We start from the raw sequence: 21731 nt of genomic DNA, 5'->3' as shown, positions 1-21731 counted from the left end.
CTGGGGATTTCAATTTCATAACAAAAAAAAAAAATTGGAGAAAAAAATGACTTCTCCGCTGATTTTTTTTTTTCCTGTTTGTTACAGCAAAGTCATTTCTCCAACTGGTTTTGTTTTGTTACAACATCGAAATTTCCAGGAAAAATAAAATTAAAACTGAAAATGAAGGTCCCTACCTATGCATACACAGGACCTAAACTCACATATTCAGAGATAAACACAGAGGCAGGCAGGAGGACCCCATCCACAGGTTTCGCCATTTGGGCTCCTAGCTAGAGAAAATGGGGCAGCCTTGGTGCTCGTAGGATGAGACAAGCAGCCATTCTCAAGCTGAGGCAGGCAGTGACGGGCCAATGTTAGGGCAATGAGGACAACGTAACCAAATTGTTCAATGTATTTTCTCTATCATTACTATACGTTCTGTATAAAGCGATACGATGTGAATACGGTTATCGGTATATAAAAACACTTAAGTAATAAATAAATACTGTGCAAGGTGGAATTGATCAGAAGACATTTCCTTTGGTCTCTGGGCTTATTGTGACTTACAATACCATTTCATAAACACTGCAGAATATGTGTCATATTTATTATACCATCAATCAAAAAGGGACACTCGTTCCTATTCACCCCACTATTAATGGACGTGATGTCTTTAGACCATCATAATAGGCATCATAGTGTGGTATAATTATACCGATATTACTCAGCCTTATGTTTAATCATTGGTCTGTCCAGTGTATTTTTTTCTTATTTTCTAATTGCGTGCTCATTGGACAGACCAATGATTAAACATAAGGCTGAGTAATATCGGTATAATTATACCACACTATGATGCCTATTATGATGGTCTAAAGACATCACGTCCATTAATAGTGGGGTGAATAGGAACGAGTGTCCCTTTTTGATTGATGGTGTTTGAAGTGGGACCTGTTTTCCAATAGGAGATACACAAGCTTTACTGAGTATTATATCTGTGATCATATTTATTATAACCATTAGAGTTGATTTCTAAGTTTTCTTCACATTCTTTGCTTTTTTCCCCCCCTGCTTTCCACCTTCCATTTGTGCAGGCAGCCGAGAAGCAGTAAGTGATATGTACATTTGAAAGCTGAATGTACAGGCACTGATTTTTTTTTTCCCCCTGACCCAAACCCACCACCAGGAAGAAAGAACCCCTTTTAAACCCAGCTAACAATGTGTACACCGGGGAAACCCACAAATACCTTTCGTGGACAAAGGAGAGGAGTTTTCAGACAAGATGAGGAAAATCGCTATTTGCCAAGGTAAACGGTGCTTTTATTCTGGTCGCTCCCCTATTCATATGTGAAAGACTGAGCCTCTGACCACTGTAAGACATCCTTGACCCCAGTTTCTTGTTTATTCTATACCCACAGATGCAACATGATGGAGCCACCACGGGTTCTAGAGAACAAGCTGCAAAGCAGCAATCGTTGACCGACACATGCAGTGGTGAGGATGGCTTGGGGACAGGAATTCTTAAAAAATACTTTACGTATTAATGAAAAATTAAGAAGGGGCTTCTGATTGATTTTGTGTGCTCACATGCTTGACCAAATTGTCCAAAACATACTTATTTGGTATTGAAGTCGCAAAACTGCCACTAAGGAAATGCTTCACTGTGAGACTTGGTAAATTCTGCATCTATACAGTCACAAAATTGCTTCCGTGTGTAAACAATAAGAATAGGCAGGCTGCAGGTGCTATGAGCATTTTTTTTTTAAATTTTATTTCCTGCTTTCTTAAGTTCTATCAAATATCAAGGCTTTGTTACTGGATCTGAAGTTCAGAGATTTATTGGAAATGCCTCAACATTGCCAGCTGCCAAGGCAAAAATATTTTTCCATCTACTTTAAGGAATTGCAGGTGACCTTCTAGTTTTCATATTGAACCTTCCTGAGGCTGTCTGGCTGCTGAAATATGTTTTTTTTCCACACCAAAGTGTGATTCTAAACCAAAGCAAGCATATTATTTCTTTTGTTTTTAAGTATTAATTAGGATGGCAGAAATTAAATACATTTCCGCAGGTAGAATGCTATTTTACCCAGGTAAATAGACTGATTATTGCTCACTTTTTTATGCAGGTAAAACTACATGTATGTGTCAGTATCATGCATATTTATACTGGCATATTTTGTAGGCATTCCTGGGGACTGGGTTTGATCAGGCGACTACACACCTAGTTTTGGATATTCATAATTACTTATGTTGTTTTAACTAAAAATGTTCTCATAGAAAAAGCAGACACACTTGTGTGGATACTTTTGAGGGGGGGGGGGGGGGGGGGGTGAGAGGGTAATAACCAAAGTTAAACTACTTGTGTAGTTTTGCTTTGATTATTGGTGCATTGCAAACCCCGTGGATAAAAGTACCTATGCAGTTTTCACCAACACACCTAGTTTTGATTATCTCAAAAATATAAAAATCATTATGGCAACCTTTAAGCATGCAATAGTTTTCTAAAAGCATATGTTGAAATGTACATTTATATAGCTCTGTCATTCTTTGAAACGCTATGCAATGCATGTATCCAAAAAAAAGATAGTGAAAAGAAATTTCTCTGTTCTTTTTTTTGCTTCCCATATGACCCCTGTTCCCTACTGAGTCCCATCAGAGAGTAACCGTATGATAGTATACAGCAGGGGTGGGCAATCCTGGTCCTTGAGGACCACCGACTGGTCAGGTTTTCAGGATATCCTTAATGAACATGCATGAGACACATTTGCATACAATTGAAGCAGTGTGCGTTCAAAGCTATCTCATGCACTTATATTCATTAGGAAGATCCTGAAAACCTGCCTGAGGCTCTCAATGACTGGAATTGCCCACCCTAGTGTACAGCATGGCTAAAGGCTTTCTTTATGCTTTTTGATGTTCTAAGGATGAAGATTTTACTGGCAGTGGGATGAATTCAGAGGTTGTCCCTCTATCTGCAGAATTCCATAAATCTAGGGAACTTAGGGCCTCATTTTCTAAAGTATCGCAGGCCTGCGATACTTTAGAAGATGAGGGGCGGGGGGGGCGGGCCTGCACTAGCCGGCAGCGATCGCACCGTCGCGGTGCGATCGCTGCCGGTTTCGTACCCAATAGCGCCACCATAGGAGGTGGCGCTATTGGGAGCGAAATAGGCAGCGAAAAGGCACTTACCTTTTCGCTGTGCGCGCCGTCGTCACGGAGTCGGCCCCGGTGACGCCCCGACTCCTCCTCTTCCGGGGCCGACTCCGCCCCCATTTTGCTATCGCACGCGAAAAGGGACATTTCGCGTGCGAAACGTCCCTTACCGCGTGCGATACGTTTGGAAAATGAGGCCCTTAATCTTAAACTGCAGAATTACACTGCTAGATACATTTAAGGCATGAATTTTCCATAAATTAATTGTTTATTATGTATGCCATGGTGTGCAAGAATAACTGAGAGTGGGGTTACTGATCAGAGCCTCTAAATTCTTGTATTTTCTCATGAGATGCTGTTTTCTACTATAACTGCACAGCTACTTGATTATTCTGTAACTCCACTAGAACTGGGCTGATTTTGAAGAAAATTATAGGAACCTAAGGGCCTCATTTACTAAGCATTTTTCCCATAGATACAGAATGGGAGAAAAGCCTTAGTAAATCAGGCCCTTATTTTGGTGAGGCCTGGTAGACCCACGGAAGAATGTCCCGGTTGAGAGTTAAATATTATGTGATCTACATCATGTATCCCCCCGATGATGAATTATTTTCATTACATTAGTGTCCTTGCATAGCATAGAAAGGCATACAGAGTCTTCTCGGCACATGAAAGTAATCAGAAAAAAAAATAAGGCAAATCTGAAGCTTGTGAACAGTAAAACCATCCACCACTAGTAACACCAGAATACCTTTCCCAGGCATTCTTGCCTTCATATCTTACTCTAGGGCAGTGCATGCTATTCTGCTTGAATCTCAGGTGGTGCGTAGGAGAAATCTTAGCATGTGATATAGCAAATAAATATCCAAATGTTGAGTTTTCTTTAATGTTTAGTTTACCTCTTTGTCGGTATTTCTCAGTCTTTCATTTTGATAACTGGAGTAATGAACACAACGCACATTGCCTGAGATACTCCCCTGACACTTTGAAGGTTACAGTTATGTCCCCACAGACCACAGGAAAAGGCTGTGTTACTGGTCTAAAACTGTGCATTTCGGTGTTGAAAATATATCAGTTAAAAACAGGCTACCTTCTTTGCTGAACATTTATTGCAGCAGATGATCAGATTGTTTTCAAAATCTTTCCCCTCTCACCTTCTCCCCTCATTCCCTCCCATTCTCTCTTTCTGTCTCTCTCTCCCTCTCTGCTTGCATTCTCCAGGGAAGAAACTGGGGTTTCCCTGCCACATACAAGGAAGAGAAAAAAAAACTGAATGATTTCATTCTTGAATGACCAGGGAAAGGCATGGGCGGGACCGGGGAGAAACGTCACCTTCTGGGCGTTATTTCCTATAAATAGGCTGAGAAGGAGAACACGGCAAGTTCACTTCTCTCTAGCGCACGTTCAGCCATGCAGCAGGCAGAGAAAGACGTCCACGAGCCGTTGCACTATTCTGTGGGGATCCTCTGTATAGCTGCAGGTATGGGAGGAAGGTTATATATCTCTCTTCATGTCTGGCATTTATATTTTCTATTCAAATTTGAATAATGTAATGAAGAGTCAAAAGCAACTGGTTTACAAATCTGGAACAACTCTTTATACCAACTATTAAATACATATATCTAATTGCAGGCATCAATAAAATCTATTTCTTTGTTGAATTTGACTTGAAAAAAATGATGTGTAGCACACTATCTTTATAATTTTGTTCTTTTAATATTTTTATCATGATAATTCATTCCTTATGTTTCATCTTTTATAATAATGTTTTTCTGTGCTGTGATATTTTGATTTCAGGTTCCTTATTGCTGGCTGTAAATTACTATGACTTGGCAAGTGCTGCCCCTCTCATTCCTAGCACAGCGCTGGGTACCCTGCTGCTGATTGTGGCTGCTCTTTTGGCATACGCAGGTAAGACAGATGTGAGGCATATACTGTATTTAAACAGGAGCACTGCTGTTTTTCATATCAACCCTAAGATAAAAGCAAAACATGGTTTGTCATAAACAATTGTATTTAAAAATGTGAAACATGTTTTGCAACCTGTGTTTTGGCTTCATTGATGCATTTAGCACCGAGAGAATAGGGAGACAAATGTCTTATATAATTCATTCTTTACATTACATTAAATTATAAAGATTCCTGAACCCTTGGTAAAGTACAGTATTACAAGTGCCTATGGCAAATAGCAGAGGATTGTTTATTCTGCATTGCAATGATATGTTTTGAAGATATTTTCTTAATTCTGTAACTTAGGCAGCAAAATACATACGTTAAGTTACACAAATTCTCAAAGGGAATGTATGCACTTACTTTCTCCTTGAAAATGATCCCACAGACTCTATCTAGATGCACCCAACTGTGTATGAAGTTGAATGGAAATATTTCCTGGGAAATTTAATACGCATAACTTCTGAAACCGGAACAGTATGCATGCACGTATGCGCAAACATGGCCCATCCCCCCACAACCCCACTCCCAAGAACACCTCTGCCCTGTCCTGGTAAATTTACATGTGAACAAGTCAGACACGTGCACATTTTCCTGCATTCCAGCAGCATAGTTTTGTAAAAAACCCCATTTCCATGGATTAAAACTTGGTTTTACCAGTGGAATACTTTTGACAATTGCCTAGGTGCTATCATTCAATCTTATCCACTAAGGCCACAAAGGGGTCTGGTTTTCTTGGTATGCACATGAGTTAGATATGCATACTGAGAATCCAAGCATTCATTTAATTTGCATAATTTCTTTAAAAATAAATAAATAAATAAAACACCCCACTGGAAACAAGCTTTCTTAGTGTAGAGGATAACTAAGAGCTTTCTAGGTGGACATTTATCACAAGTTGATTAGAAGGACAGACTGATTAAAACAAGTTCAGCTGTAACTAGAAGATGATGGTTCAGAGGTCTTGGCTATGGATCTGAGTGTTTGGTCCTAGAGATGTCTCTGAGCAAGGGAAGGGGCTGCAATGTGGCTTTTTATTAGCTTTCAAAATCAGATTCATTTTGTAGCATCTGGAAAAAGTGATTAGTTATAATTAATAGGGAGTACTCTACTAGTTTGTTGTACTCAGAGTTGCAGTATAGATACCCACTGACCAGAGGGCAATTCTCTGGCACCTAAATGAACAGATATCCAGTAATTAAGGACTGCAATCTTAGTGCTAGAGCATAAGGAATCCACATATTTACTATTATAGATCAAGTGAAAAAATGTGCCCAGTGACCTTGAGATGAAACATAATCAGTCAACTTAGTCCAATAAACTTACTGACTTTATTCCTCCCATGTTGTTCTTTCTTTCACAGGAATTCGGAAAAGCCAGGAACGTTTCTCCCTGTTTGTGTCCCTTTGTTTGACCATCTCAGCACTATGGGCTAGTGTTGGCGTGATCCAGGTCCTTTCAGGCCAAGGAGTGCTGAGTGGTGCCACTGACTTGCGTAATGCCTTGGTTCCTGGGCTGGCAGGTTTCACTCTGGGGCTACTAATCATTGGAGCTGTAGGGATTCTTCAAAAGGAGGTTATCCTGTCTATTATAGCTCTTGCCATTTCCCTATCCACTGCTCATGCAATTGCCATGTTTTATAACAGCAGCTTTGGTTCTTCTGCAGTTGCATGCAATTTTCTGATTGTCTGTGTAATTAGTACTTACTTTGGGTTAGCCAGGGTCCTTTATTTCCTCAGCAAGAAACAAATCATACTCCCTGGCACAGATCTGTCCAAACATAAACTCAATGACCAAATCCAGGTCAAAGGCGCTGGTAAAAACAACTTTGTTATCATTGGTCTAATCTTGAACATGGTATCTGCTAGTGTCTTTGGCTGCAAACTCTTAGGCGTGACCAGCAATCTCTTTGTCGGTCAGGTGCCATGGCTCTGGACTGCTGGGATATACCAGACTGGGGTCTGTATTCTGTCTTTCCGCTGCTTGGATACACTTGCTGCTACATTTTTTGGCTTCACTTCCATCCTCAGGTTTGCTGAAGGCTACTCTCTCTTATTACAAATATGGCAATCAACCGAGCCAGTTTTCCCTGTCCCTTTTCTGGTAGTATTTGCAGTTTTATTTTTCATTTTGGCACTGTTCATGACTAGTAAAAGCCTTTCAGAAGGCTTGTATTTGCTCTTTTATGTGGCCTACTGCATTGCTCTGGCCTGCCGGTCCAGTGGTTTTTTCCACGGTGGATCACAGGGAGTAAGTGTGGCTATTTTTGTGGCCTCTGCACTCATGGAACTGGTTTATCTTTACAATATGAAAGCAGTTTCTAAAATTCCTACAGGAAAAGAAATAGTTAAAAAAGTGTTCTCTCGCAGTAGTTTTTTAAAGCTGCATGAAGGAAAAGACCTCCATGCTCCTTTTCTTGGCTATTCCAAATATGCAGATGCTGAGGTTCTTGGCTATGCTTGCAGTGTACTTGCCGCTTTTGCCATTACCATGACACAGGACCCAAAAGCACCACTTGCCACTGTAGTCCTTCCATGGGTGGTCATAGCTGGAGGGCTTTTTCAACTTATTTGTGGCTCAGTTGCCTTCTCTCGTGGCAAGACACTAGAAAGTAGTGCCTATATTCTCTATGGGATAATGTGGACCATCTGGGGCTTTACTCGCTATGGTGGCCTCTATGGCTCCACGAGAGGCTTCAACGTGGCAGTGGGCATCATCTGTATTATGCTCTTTAACTGCTTCATTGTCTTTTGCGCTCTATTTTTAAGCAAAGCTGGTTTCTTTTACTCCCTCACTTTTGAACTCATCCTCATCAGCTTCCTATTGGATGCCGTTAATGCTCTCCCAGCTGGGTATGACATTGCAGTTACCATCATTTTCGGCCTGGTCAGCTTCTACTGCTTTCTCTCTGCCTTATTTAACAGCACTTTTGAAAGTCACCAGCTCCCAGTTGGTACCCCCTTTGTGAAACTTAGTGGCTTTGCAGGTGGAAGCTCCAAGTGTCCTCACCTCCCTTCCAACCGCGCGACCTCTGTCAAGCAAATTGCAGGTAAGAAAGGTAGAAATGAACATAAGAATGTTTGGATTTAAAATAAACGGAGGGAACATTGCCATGAATGTTATTTGTCGATAGTGCTTTCAGCATTTATGATACACTGAACAGTAATTCGCGTTTACAACATTTCAACATAAGTATGACCACAAGTAGTTCAAGTGAATTCAAGGCCATACAATTAATGGCAGAAAAGGAAATCTAATATAATTTTGGTGATCTGATTTCACAGCTAGCCTCTGAGCTTTAACTGACATGAGCTATTCTGCCAGTGCAGTCCAGTTCAATGGATAGGGTGTTGACCAGGGAATACAAATTCTTTAACTGTTCCATGCCATGTTGATTGATAAATGTTTTTGATTTTGTTCTTCTGATGGACTCCGTACTTATTTCCTTTTGCAGAAATAATGATGAACGGAGGGACTTGTGGTATCCCCACAGACACCGTGTATGTACTGGTGGCAGCTTGCAATCGCCCAGCTGCCGTGGAGAAGGCATACAAGTAAGTGTGGTCTAAGGTTGCTAAACACCAAGACCTTAAGAGGTTGGTCTTGTTCCACATTAGTAGCACAGAGGACGCAGGTTTGAGTTTCTTGCCCATTAAGACTGGGCAGGAGCACTGCAGAGGTGAGAAACTCCAATGAGAAGAACCTGTGCTTCTGGGGCGACCCATGCAGGCAAGAAAGGACATTTAAAGTTCTCAGACACTGAACTTTTTTTTTTTCTAACAAGGGCTCTTGGTTTGGTAAATATCCTTCAAAGAAGGGAGGAAAGGGGAGACAAAACAACAAAGCAGAAATTGGGAAAAAAATAAGAGAAAGTTTAGAAATATCTACTAGGCAGCCTCCTATTTGTTAAATCATACTTGGGTTACTGATGATCTAATGCTTTTTTAGTGATGATCTAATGCTTTTTTAGTGAGTCTGTGGGCAAAGGGCAGAAGCCTTACACTTCCAGCGCTGCTGCCGCTGTCAGAGCAGCGCTGGAAGTGCCAGGAGCTGAGCAGAGGGTCCCTCGCTCCCGGCACAGATAAAAAAAGGTATTGGCTGGGGGGGGAGGAAGGCACCATGAGTCGTCATTGTGGGGGGAAGGCAGAGAGGCAGCTGGTGTGTTTAACAATTGAGACCGGGGGGGGGGGCACTTTTTCAAGTTTGGGGAGTGGGGGGGGGGGGGTAGAAGACTACGGGCTGGAAAGGCTTTATCATGCTTGGGGAGGGGATTGGCCGCCCTCTAGTCTTACCTTCATTTTGCAGGGTCATGGCAGCGCTACTTAGCTGGAACTCCAGTGAGCTGATTTTCCTTCGGGGAGAGGGGAAGGGTATTGGAGGGAGCCGTCACCATGCGGGCACATTCTTGTTGTTGGGTTTTTATTTTTGGTTTTTTTTTACTTTTAGGGAGACAGGTGGCCCCGGATTGAGCCGGGGGTCAGCCCTGACACCTGTTCCACCTCTTCTTGAGCAACGTCACTTTTTATTTGGTAGCGGCCCTGTAAGGTGATGGCGTTCCCTTGAAGTTGGGGCCGCCATCGTATTAAATGACCAGTCACTGTGTCCTTTTGTCCCGCAGTGTTTGGCCGCGAGACAAAAGAACACGCCTTAGATCCACAATATTTTTTGAGGGGAAGGGGCCCCACTACCATGGAGATCCCCCCCCCCCCCATCTCGTGATAGTGGGACTCTTCCTGTGAAAAAAGTGGGGGTGAGTGTAACATTTCGGCCCCCTCCGGCTCTTTTTAAACTTTGGAAATGAGGGGGGGAATCTGGTCTCGGGGGAGGGGGGTCATTTAAACTTTTCTTTGTATTAAGAGTGGGAGGGATGACATTTATTAGTTGTATATCAGGTGCCAGGAGGGAATAAAGAAAGGGGATTGCTGGCTAGTTTATTTCTTTACTTTTAAGAGGAGTTAGCAGCAGGTCCATGCTCATTTTCGGCGAGGAGTAGCTAAATTTGACTGGGTAACCCAGCTGTACAGAGTTGTGCTTAATCTAGCCGGCCAACTTTTTAGCCAGTTAGATTTTGCTAAATGTTCAGCTGAAAACCTAGCTGACTGAGATTTAGCTGAGAATGAACCTAAAAATTACTGGTTTAAATTAACCATTTTTCTTTGCCACTCAGTGACTTTTTGAAAATTGCTCCCCCTTCCATCCGCCACTATGTACCTATGTAATGGGTGTCAAAAACGCCTTGAAGTGTTGCATCAGATAGAATCAAAATGAGGCAAGAGGGAACTTTCTTAACAATAAAAGGAAGATCCAAGTTATTGATATATAATTATTGACTTTGTTATCGTTTTCTTCAGAACAAAACTGCAAGCTGAAGAGCGCCCCATGTCCCTGTGGATCTCCAGCTTGAAGCAGCTGGAACCAGCACGTCATCTGTTCAGCCCCCTGCTCTGGGACTTTATGCAGGCTGCTTGGCCATCCTCCATCAGTCTGGTGATTCCAAGAGGTGAGAGACCCAAGGCTCTCCAGTCTCATAGGCAACTCTCTTCCTCTTCAGTCAAAATTCTAGGGGTGTGCTTTTGGTTGAAACAACAGTGGCTATGTCATTTCACATCTCTTTTTAAAACTAAACGAGTCTCTGGAAATCCCTGGATTATGAGGTTTGTCAGGGGAACTCGTGTGCACTGTTTGCAAATAGTGTGCAGAAAAAAAACAAAAACAGGAAATAAATCACAAAAATGTGAGGGTTCACACAGGGCAGCAAAAAAGCTAGCACCGGCCCTGATTATTCTCTTACACATTCTCTCTCTCTCTCTCTCTCTCTCTCACTCTCACACACATACATTCTCCCTTTCCTTCATAGATACATTAGGTGTGTGCTTGTGCATGCCTGTGAAAGCTTATATATGACACATAGGTTCTCACAGACACACACACACAAGCACACAGGCTCTCACACAGACACATTCAAAGGTACACAGGTTCTCTCACTGACAAACACACACACACATATAGGTTCTCACGTAGACATAGAAATACACATACATACAGGCTCTCACAGACTCACACACAGGCTTTCACTCACTCACACACATATACAAGCTCACACACAGCCTCCTGTTGTCATCGGACAGTGGTGGGCCAGTGGTTTTATTAACTGAACAAAAGGTGTGCCTCCTACTCGCCAAATAGTAAAAGCTTTGGTTTTCTATACTACAATTCTTATTTCTTAGCACTTCAGGTAACCCCCCTGAAATAATGTTTGTTGAATGCTATTAATTTGCCAGGGATTGTACAAGATAAATCAGTTTAAAGTATTTAAAGTCTAGACCAATATTTTTACTGAATAACACTGGAAAAGACCAAGGTACAGAAAATTTATGTGACTTATCCTCCCTATATTTCTTTTTCAGCTATTCACTTTAATTTTACATTAAACAGTAGTATAAATAATTAGGCAATTCAATTGAAGGTGAATGCAAACAAAATAAAAAAAAGCTCCTCTTTTAATTACATTATGAGTTTTATTTAATTCCTGAGGAAACTGACGCTCTCACCATTTATGGGTCACTGCTATTGATCATTGTCACATATATCAAAGTGATATATGTAAAGCATGAACAACTGAAGAATAGACTCAATGAAATGCTTTTTAAAGTGAGTGGGAGTGGTCACAATAAAAGATGTACACATTTTATTTTATAAACCATAAAGATACAAGAAATACATTACATTTAGAACAAAAACCCAACATGAAGGCAAGACTGAAAGAGGAAGCATAAACCAGATAAGGTATCATTTTGAAGAGTCTAGCCAACATTGTTGCTTTAAATGTTGTCTGTCTTTCTCATTCACAGGAGAGTGGCTGGACTGTTTTGGATTAAGAGAATCTGCAAAGTTTATTGGCACCCCTCAGAGCATCGCCATTCGTATCCCAGACTGCTCTGTAACCACACACCTCATTGACCTGGTAAGTGTCTTGCTGAGGCTTTTCGCTGTCTTACCTGCCTGACGTCTAGTCTACCTTGTTTGCTTCCTGGCCCTGTAGTTGATCAGAGGCTTGGCCCCTTAATTTATAGTTACAGTATGATTATGAAATTGTCAGCCCATTTAAGATTTTCTTGCTTCTATTCCACTATTGTCTGGCCCTTGTTGTTCATACAGAGTTTATTATTGCAATTCTAGTATTTGTACTGGTCCTACAGAAAGCTGGATTCTTAGGAGGCTGTGATACTGTTTAAAGGGCAAATGTATAAAAGATGTTGCAGTACAGGACCTTGACATGTGGCATCTTATGTTAGGTTGTGGTAGTTTTAAAAGAACTATCAGACTCCATGCAGAATTATTTGGAATAAGTGCCATAAAACAGATTGGACCAACAAACATCTTAGGACTGACATCGTTTGTGTGGAGGTATTGTGCCCATTGTAGAACACCAGTGAGAGCTGTCTTTATTTGATTTGGCATGAATCATTTTCTTTCTCATCTCTCTTCAGTCAGGGAGTCTTCCTGACCAAAGTTTATGACCTAAAAAGTGAAAAAAACCCAAAAGTAAATGTTAGGTATAAAAAAATTCACTCGTTCCTCTCTCACTATATTTTTGTTTATTGCCAGGTTGGGCCCATTGCTGTCACATCAGCCAATCCATCAGGAGAAGCTGATACCACCCACCACAACCAAGTCTATGCCAAGCTAGGGAAAAAGGTAACGGACAGATGGACAATCAGAAAAGTAAAAGGAAATTAAATACATTTTGCATTACAGTTTTTTGCTCTGGGAAATATCAGTTCGACTCTTGTGGGGTATGTGCATGTGTGGATGTATGTGTGATAGGGTAAAGTTTTATCTTATCTCCTAATATAGGAGAGGTTCTATTCGTCTAAGCAGAGGTGGACAAGAGCCTAAATTCCTAATAATATCAATATATGAGCCAGGTCTTACCAAACCTATTGCTGATGCTGTCTGCAGAGAATAGAGACAAATCCATTTGCTAATTATCTAAACTGCATTAACACTGACTATTAATATGCATAAATTAGTTTGTTAGTGGCCCAAGTTCATGTTTACATTAATTTACTAGCATGAAAGTTAGCACATTAATTAACTGAACATCCTGAGGTGTACTTACGTTTTTACATTAACAGGTCTGTGTTCATGTTTGTGTGTTTTTAATGCATGTTACTTTTCTATTCAGTAATAGGTAATAATCTGCTTTCTATAGTTTGGTGTCTCATTATGTCATTAGCATGGGTTTGTGCATTAAAACTCTTGTGAGCTAATTAACACTCATTAAAAGTTCTGCTAACCCAAGTAAACTGGATTGCGTGTGCCAACAACGTTTTTGTTCCACTTTATCATTACCACACATTAGTACATTACCCTCAATGATTTTATAATATCTGTATCACCACCAAAGCTGATATACCAGGTTATCCTTATCAATCAGGAAAACAAGACTCAGCATTCAGGATATGCATTTCCAGGGTAATTTATTTTTACAGGCCTTTTTGAGGCAAATTGTTTTTGTTCTTTTTTTAAGTTTTATTTTTTATTCAGATTCATTTTATCATTGTTGGAGTTAGTTTTTAATGATATCCAAGATGAACGTATGAGACAGCTGTATTTAAAATAAACGTAAATAATTTGCTTGTTCTTTTGTTAACTTGAAATACTGATCAGGGTCTAGCACTCTGGGATGAGTGCTAGACCCTGATCAGTGCTAGACCCTAGCTCTGAACAAAATTAAGAGATCCATAAAAAAAGAGAGATATTCAGAGGTAGAAATGACTTAGAAGGAATTAAACTTGTTTAGAATGTACAGGAATTTCATCCTGCTCTACTGATACAAATGATTTTAAAATCCATGAGTTGTTTGTTTTTTTCCTGCAGGTAGATGGAGTTCTTTGTGATGGGCCCTCTCCAGAGAATATTGCCTCCACTGTTGTGGACTGCACCAAGATTGAGAGCGGGACTATTGGATTCTTTAGGGTGGGCATTGTCCCGAAATCACAGGTAAGCCCTTTAACTGATATCATTATATTTCCAATGTGAAAGAGATAAGGAAGGGAAAAAAGTTGATGGGCTAATGTTACACTGTTCATTATCAGACATTTATAATATCATCTTTCTGATACCATACATCTAATTTAGAATGCACCATAGACTGTTGAATATTTAGACCAATTTTAAAAAAATTAAAAGAAAAGTAGACATGTACATTTTTGATTCAATATGCACACATTCACCTTAAGTGTGAGCTCATTCATAGAATTTAAAACAAATACTGAACTTTTGAGTTAACTTGCGGACCTCTAGCACGATTCCTTTATTAACAATTTGCTTGTTGGTTGCAGGTTTTGCAAATATTAGAAACAGTGCAAAAGAAACTCAAGTATGGTCATGTCAACGGGGCCTTCACAGAGGGCAGTAGAGAGCAGGATACACTGCCAAATCTATCCAATACTATCCCAGACCAAACACCCACCAAAGACTTTGAGCAGATCCAAAAGAAATCGTACATGAATGGAGGATTTAGCATGGAGGATGAAGAAGGTGAAAAGCACTGAAGCCCTCAAGAAAGAAGGACCTTTTCAGGACATAGTCAACATGGGTATATTGTGCAAACAAATATTTGGAATCTGATTTCAAAGTTTATCATAAACTAAACATAAAAGACCACAGATGTAATAAAAATGGACATCCAGATCTTCTGAAGATTCACAGAAGACAGGCATGAAGACATTGTACGTTTAGAGATCAAAAAATGCTTATTCTGCTTCAATGTCCTTGTGTCAGGGACAGGAGGATATGGCTTTTTATTTATAATAATCGTTTTTGGTAGTGATTGATGAAGATGTTAGGTTGATTCAAATGCTATAACAGCAATCTGTTGGAAAGATTTTGTTAGCATTTTAGAAAAGTTCTTTACATACTCACTTTTTTATTGAACTAGTATTGTGTTTGAAAGATATATATTATTATTTGTGCACTTTAACTCCTTGCTTTTTTATTGTAATTGCATTAATAGCTGGGAGTATTGTAAATGCTTATGTATATTATGTAAACATGAGAAGGCAACAAAGAACCTCCCTGCAAAGCCTGCAGTCCTGCAGGTACAACTGAGAGCTTATTTTCAAAGGAAAACTCCTTGTGGAGTTTCTCTTTGAAATCTCGCTGGCATACAATGCAAGTTCAAACTACATGCTTACTTAAGACTTGCATTGAAGCAGGTGCAAAGTGCATGCATAGATTTGAATATGCAATCTCAGCACATGCGTTTCCCCTTGATTTGGACCTGTCCCTTTTTTTGTACACGAAAAGTGCATATGCTGTGAACAGGGTGCATGCTTTTATCCACAGATATGAGGGGGTGAGAAAGAAAGAGAAGGAATAATCGAAAGATCTTTCTATGTTGGTAAACACTCATTTATCCATATAGACTCTTTGATTATTACCCTCACAATATTATATATGTTATATATTTATTTCTACCCTATGGTATTCAGTGATTTATTGCAATATACCCAGACAGTAAATAACCTTACTACTGTGTTGCAATATGGTAGAGAAAAATGGTAAACTTATGGTAATAACTGGACAAGTCATGACTTTCCAGTGACTGCATTAAACTTGAAACTGTACTATAATAAATCACAGTATAAGAGAAACTATCTGGGTCAGACCAAAGGTCCATCAAGCCCAGCATCCTGCCTCTGTCAGTGGCTAATGCAGGATGCAAGTATCCATGGGATCCCAAAGAATAGGTCCAATCCTGCTTAATCATAACCAGGGATAAGCAGTGGCTTGCACAAGTCTACATGGCTAATACTGATTTATGAACTTTTCTACCAGGAACCTGACTAGATTTTTTTAAACCTAGCTATGCTGTTTTCTAGGAATGTGCAATCATTTAGGACGAATTAGGCAATTTCAACGAAATTGCCTAATTCGTCCTGGTTTGGGGAACCTGAAAACTGAACCAAATTTTCGGTTTTTGGGTTACTGTGCACTAACCTGAAATTCGGGTCCTCCGAATTTCAAAGGCCCGAACCGTGGGAAATACGAAATTTCTCACGGCGGGCCAAAAACTAAGCCCGAACCAAAAGGTTCAGGCTTTGCACATCTATACTGTTTTCATTACTTCCTCTGGCAACAAATTCCATAGTTTATTTAATTATACACTGAGTGAAAAAAAGTCTTCTATGATTTGTTTAAATGTGCTATATATTATCTTCATGAAGTGTCACCTAGTCCTCTTGGTATTTAAAAGGGTAAATATCCATCCCTATTTACCAGTTCCAACCCACTCATGATTTCATAGACTTCTATCATATTTTCTCTCCACTCTCTCTTCTCCAGGCTGAAAAGCTCTAACCTGTTGAGCTTTTCCTCATAGGACAGACATTCCATCCCCTTTATCATTTTGCTTGCCCATCTCTGACCCTGTTCTTGTTCTTTGGTTAGCACTAGTAAGATAATTGTTTGTCAACTACACAGGAATATCAAAGAATATTCTGCTTAAGATCAGAGCTTCCTATAGATTCTGAGCTAGAAAGAGGGCAACTCCCTCATTTTAACACAACTAGGTACAGTTCTGATCTAATTTTCTCTATAACACATTTGAAATTTGTTGCAAACCTTTTCTTTTAAATCAATTCCTAGTTGATTTAAAACAACTTTACAGTTTGGAAAATGAAGACAACGTAAACTACACTGTGCTGAATTCTCACAGCAATGCTCAGTAAACTGAAAGATTACAGTAATATTGTAAATAGTGTAAGCAAAGCCTTTTTTTTAAACTAAATTAATTTATTTAAAAATGTAAAATTTGTTGGAATGTGAAACAAGCTTGAAGAAAAAGTAAATTACAATGTGATATTGTTTATTAATGATGTTTTTTACATTTTTATATGCACATTTTCCTAAGAAATGTTTCTGTGATTTTGCAAGTAGTAATAATATCTACAGAATTGGAAATATTGCCTTGCCTTTTTTCTTGGTTTCATTGTTTCTTTAGTTGTTCTTAATCCTTGGTCTCTTACTTCTTTGCCCTAATATATTTAATTTCATACATTCACACCTCTTTTCCCCATTATACACTTTTCAGATGTTTGTGCTGCTGTCATATTTTACATGCAGCTGTGTGATGGTTGCATGAGAGTCAGAGAAGTATCAGCAGAGCACTACCCTGATTAATATTCATACCAAGGGTATTTTATAACAATCTGTATACTGATGAAATCTGCATTATAGGTAGGAGCACAAGATGGTGCCGGCTGTCCATTGCTCCTACCATGTGACAGGGGCTGACCAATGGCACCGGTAGCCCCTGTGACATAGTAAGGGCAAAGGCTATCGGTGCCATTTTGAATGCCGACAGCCCGCATGCAGGAGATCGCTCCAGGACCCCCGCTGGACCACCAGGGACTTTTGGCAAGTCTTGGGGGGGGGGGGGGGGGTCAGGAGGGTGGGGGTTTATTCATTAGTGATACGTTGTATTCGTGGGGGTTCACCATATGTTTCGTGACCCCCACCAATACAACGAATATGGCATATATGTTGCGGATTGCCAATACATTGCAAACGAATGCACACCCCTAACATTTACACACACACTATGTTGTAACCCACTTAACTTGACTGGATCATTATAAGTGGGCTACAAATATTTTCAAATAAAAAGATAAATACATAAATAAATATTTTTGAAAATTTAAAGTATTTACATAAATGATTTCCTGCTCTCCAACTCCACCTTCAGGAATGCCCTTTTAAGTGCAACCCCTCTTCTGGAATTATCTAGCAGACTTGGGTCACACTCAGTCCTGGGTCTAAGTCCTCACAAAGTTCAGAAGCCCTGGGACAGGGATTCTTCTACTAGGGGCAGGGGGGAAGGCGAGGATAAACCTCTCATGCACAAAGCATAGGAGATGGCTCTTGCTGTGGTTACTCTAAGGTGTGTGCAAGGGTAAAATTTTGTTTAGTTTTTTCATTTCGTTTGTTGGAGGTTTTTCCTTCACAAATTTCATTTCATTTAATGTATAATTCATTTTTTCATTAAAAAAAATTGAATCAAACATACCCCCCCCCCCCCCCAAGACAGGAACGGTGGCCAGTAGGTCCTCTTCTTGTCTTCTTTCTTCAGCAAATGACAGCGTCTGCTGGGGATGCACTGGGGTAAATTAACTCTGGTGCATCCTCATTAGTGGAGGGTGCCATTGTGCTGTACAGCAGTGCTATACAGTGCCTTAAGGCCAAATGGCGCCCTCTGCTGTGGAGGATGCACTAGAGTTAATTTACTCCGGTGCATCCCCAGCGGACATCAGCATTTGCGAAGAAAGAAGACAAGAACACAAAGTACCGGTCAGCATTCTGGCCTTGAGGCCTGGGCCTGACCCTGGGCCAAGGCTTCAGATTCAAGTCCTGGCCTCTGGGCCAGATTCTGGCATCAGGTTTGGGCCTGGGCTGAGGTCCAGGTGTTGGAATCCAGCCTCTAGGCCGAGCTCTGGCAACAGGCTTTGGCTTCTGCCAAGGCCCAGGCCTTGGGACTCGGCCTGGTTGCAGCTTCGGATACTCGAAGAATGAGGAAAGTAATTTTTATGGGGGGCCCTGGGACTTTTTTCGGGTCTTGACCAAGGTCCCAGCATCAGCTTGAGCCTAGGCTGAGATGCAGGCATTGTGGTTGGGCCTAGGCCATGCCCCTGTGTTTGGCCTTGGTCTATGCTCTTAGCCTGCCTGTGTGTATGTGGAATCTGAATCTCTGACCCCTAGCAGCTTGTTGATGCTATTTCTAAAATCTACAGTGGACTATAAACAGAACTGAACTAGGAAGTACAAACAAATCATGGTCATGGTTACAGGGGTATGTTTCACTAGAACATCACATCCCTCCTTTTGTTTAAACAAAACTACATTATTCAACTAGCATATGTCTTCAACATGTGAGAAAATCTTAACAAATGAAAACATAGCACTGTATAAATTCAAACATTTAGTTTTGAAATGAAAGGGAAGGACAACGTGTCCTCCAGCACCATTGTTCTCCAGCCTTGTCTGTAGAGAGATTTGATCTTTGGGCCTCATGTGGAATGGCAGGGCTTAGTTCAGGAGGTTATGGTTCTGGAAGTGGCAATGTTGGTAATGGTGAGAGCAGTTCGGGAAAAGGCAAAACTAATAATGATGTCACATGGAAAACTTTAGATTATCTCAAAGAAGTAGTTGAGAGAGTTTGGATATATACAGTCATGGTTATCAATGCATCTCAGGGCACAGAATGAGGTTGTCTTGGTTTTGCTCTGATAGGTAGTTCTAAGTAAGAGAAACGCTAACAAAAAGTTCCCTTAAAGGTTATCCTCTTCACCTTAGAATCCCATGTCACATAAGTTTAACCCATCAGCACTTCTCAGAGTTGATGCTTCATGTTGAGCTTATTTAATTATTTACTATGAGATCACTGTCAGTCTTGACAGGCAGCCTTTAGATCAGTAAGCAGGGGACTTTGTCAATGAGGCACAGCTGCAAATGTATTCCAGATTCTTCCAGAAAGTTCATCTTTCTTCTTTGCTTCCTATAGCTTTGCCCAGCTGTCAGATCATTGGTCCAGAAGGGTCCTAATTGGTTGTACTTTTTAAACCCCTTTGTGCTGCAGTACTGCCTTCCTGCTGGATAAACATAGCCGCTTCTTGAAGCTCAGCTCTGGCCCATTCCTGCTACTTGTTCCTGCTCTCTTGCCAACTCCGATGTTCTTTCTGTTGCTCATCTCTTCCCACTGGTCTTCTTGGCTATTCCTTGTACTGGCGTCTTGGCACTATTAGCTTGGAACTGATTCTGCTTCTTCTTGTGCCTCTACTCTGGCTTCAGATGCTAGGCTTTGTTTATTACCTATCTGTAGGCTTGACTGCCTTTGCCCTAACCAGTACCAGATAGTCAGTGAAATATGAAATATTTAAGGCAGATTTTCTAACATGCACACGTCAATGCGCACATGTTAGAAAACCCACTACATGCACGCACATGCACACCTGATTTTATATCGGCACGCGCATGTGCATGCCAAATGCCAATGCGCGTGTGGAAGGAGGGATTTTTTGAAGTTGCATGTGGCAACACGAAAGGCCGTATTCCCACTTCCTTCCCAGTCCACTCCGCTAAAGGAGCAGACTTCCTAAACCCCCTAACTAACCTGCCTCCCTTTTCCCCTAATTACCCTGCTGCCTATCCTTTTTTTTTTGTTTTGCTACTTATCCGAGGTCCAGAGCAGCAGCAACTTGTGCAGCTCCATTGATCCCGGCGTGCACGGCAATGGGGCAGTGCCCCCAGCCCACCCCCTTTAAAAAAAAAAAACGTTGTTGTGTGCGCACCAGGAGATATGTGCGTGGCTCGGTCACGCGCGTATCTCCCCAATTCGGTGTGCTCCAGGCTTTAAAAATATAGCCCGTTTGTGACCTAGGTCTACAGAAGGATGGGCAGTAGAGATATTGTATGCAATAATGTTACTCAGTACCTTGAGTATGGGCTATAATATTTTGTTTGTCATAGCAGTTTCCTCTTTTTCATTTGGATTGCCAATAAAATTGGAATTGGTATGCGTGATCTATCTTTTACCTTCATTCACCATTTTAATCCCCCTTCCTGTTTTATTCATAATATTGGGGCATGATATCAGGACCTAGGAAATTTGGGCCCCACTTACAAACACTAGTGAACAGATGTTACATGTGCTTTAACTTGTAGGATTGATGACCGTATTCAGTAGTACCAAACGATGCAATAAGTAGTCAATATGAATGTATTCTGCTTACCAATGTACCGCGAGTATGGTAATAATAATACTGTATATGGCTCTTTTCATATCCTTACAATTATAGGTATTTCAATATTCCAAACTGAACACATTTTCATATTAAAACTAGCCCCAACACTAAACTAACAACACAAAATTGGCGAGCTAAAATATGATCTTACATAACATTTAACAACAATAAAAGAAGTATCCAGAGATTCTGAGAGAATCCAGGCCATGCTTTCCTCTCTACATGCTCCTGGATTCTGAGTTCCTCATGAAGGAAGTTTCCATGTTAAAAAGTGGGAGGTGGAGGGGGGGGGGGGGAGTGGTAGGGCAAGTGAACCATTGAGAATTAATTCTGTTTTCATTGCAAGCATTTTATGGAAAGTTCATCACTTCAGAGGAAGCTTCCTCTCTTCACTCTCTGGGACACAGAAACCATCACTCGCCTTGATGTCCTGCACAATTTCCAAGCAGTATCTACCCCCTCCACCCCCCTAACCTGGTGTACTGCACAGTTTCCAAGCAAGTTAATTAATTACACAGTGTAATCAGTAGAGTTTTGTAGAATCAAATTTGTGTTTTAGACATTACTACAAGTACACGTTACATAAGCTAATGTAGGCTCAAGTGGATTTTAAAAGCTGAGTGTAATAATGATCCTTGATATGAAACGAGGCACTGACTGACTTTTGAAGGGAATATTTCTTTAGTATTTAAAAACAGAAGTTTGTTAAAAAGATTTTGGAGTGCTATCTGACAGATTAAAAGACTAAAGTATGTTCAAGCTAGCTTTCCTATTTTCCAAAAGTGTAATCACAGGAAGTAATAAGACCTGCATTGCTGTAGTGACCCAGCTTGAATTTGCCCC

General features: G+C 40.6%; 1 protein-coding gene across 1 annotated transcript; it reads left to right on the top strand.

Moving 5' to 3' along the window:
- The first annotated feature begins 4535 nt into the window (after positions 1–4535).
- Positions 4536–15941, top strand: LOC115094412. Its single transcript, XM_029607440.1, has 9 exons — positions 4536–4612; positions 4930–5043; positions 6446–8131; positions 8537–8636; positions 10434–10582; positions 11934–12046; positions 12691–12780; positions 13966–14088; positions 14430–15941. Exons 1-9 carry the CDS (start codon positions 4543–4545, stop codon positions 14640–14642), a joined length of 2658 nt encoding a protein of 885 aa, XP_029463300.1. The 5' UTR covers positions 4536–4542; the 3' UTR covers positions 14643–15941.
- The last annotated feature ends 5790 nt before the right edge of the window (positions 15942–21731 follow it).

This window comes from Rhinatrema bivittatum, chromosome 6, assembly GCF_901001135.1.
Source record: "Rhinatrema bivittatum chromosome 6, aRhiBiv1.1, whole genome shotgun sequence".
NCBI lineage: Eukaryota > Metazoa > Chordata > Amphibia > Gymnophiona > Rhinatrematidae > Rhinatrema > Rhinatrema bivittatum.
Note: the sequence above shows the minus strand (reverse complement) of the source record. Positions and strands in the feature narration are given on the sequence as shown.

Excerpts from the sequence above, each read along its gene's own strand:
- LOC115094412 (XM_029607440.1), top strand. The coding sequence starts at position 4,543 with ATGCAGCAGGCAGAGAAAGACGTCCACGAGCCGTTGCACTATTCTGTG. Across the intron at positions 8,637-10,433 it reads GCCGTGGAGAAGGCATACAA|AACAAAACTGCAAGCTGAAG; the intron begins GTAAGTGTGGTC and ends CGTTTTCTTCAG. Across the intron at positions 14,089-14,429 it reads GCATTGTCCCGAAATCACAG|GTTTTGCAAATATTAGAAAC; the intron begins GTAAGCCCTTTA and ends TGTTGGTTGCAG.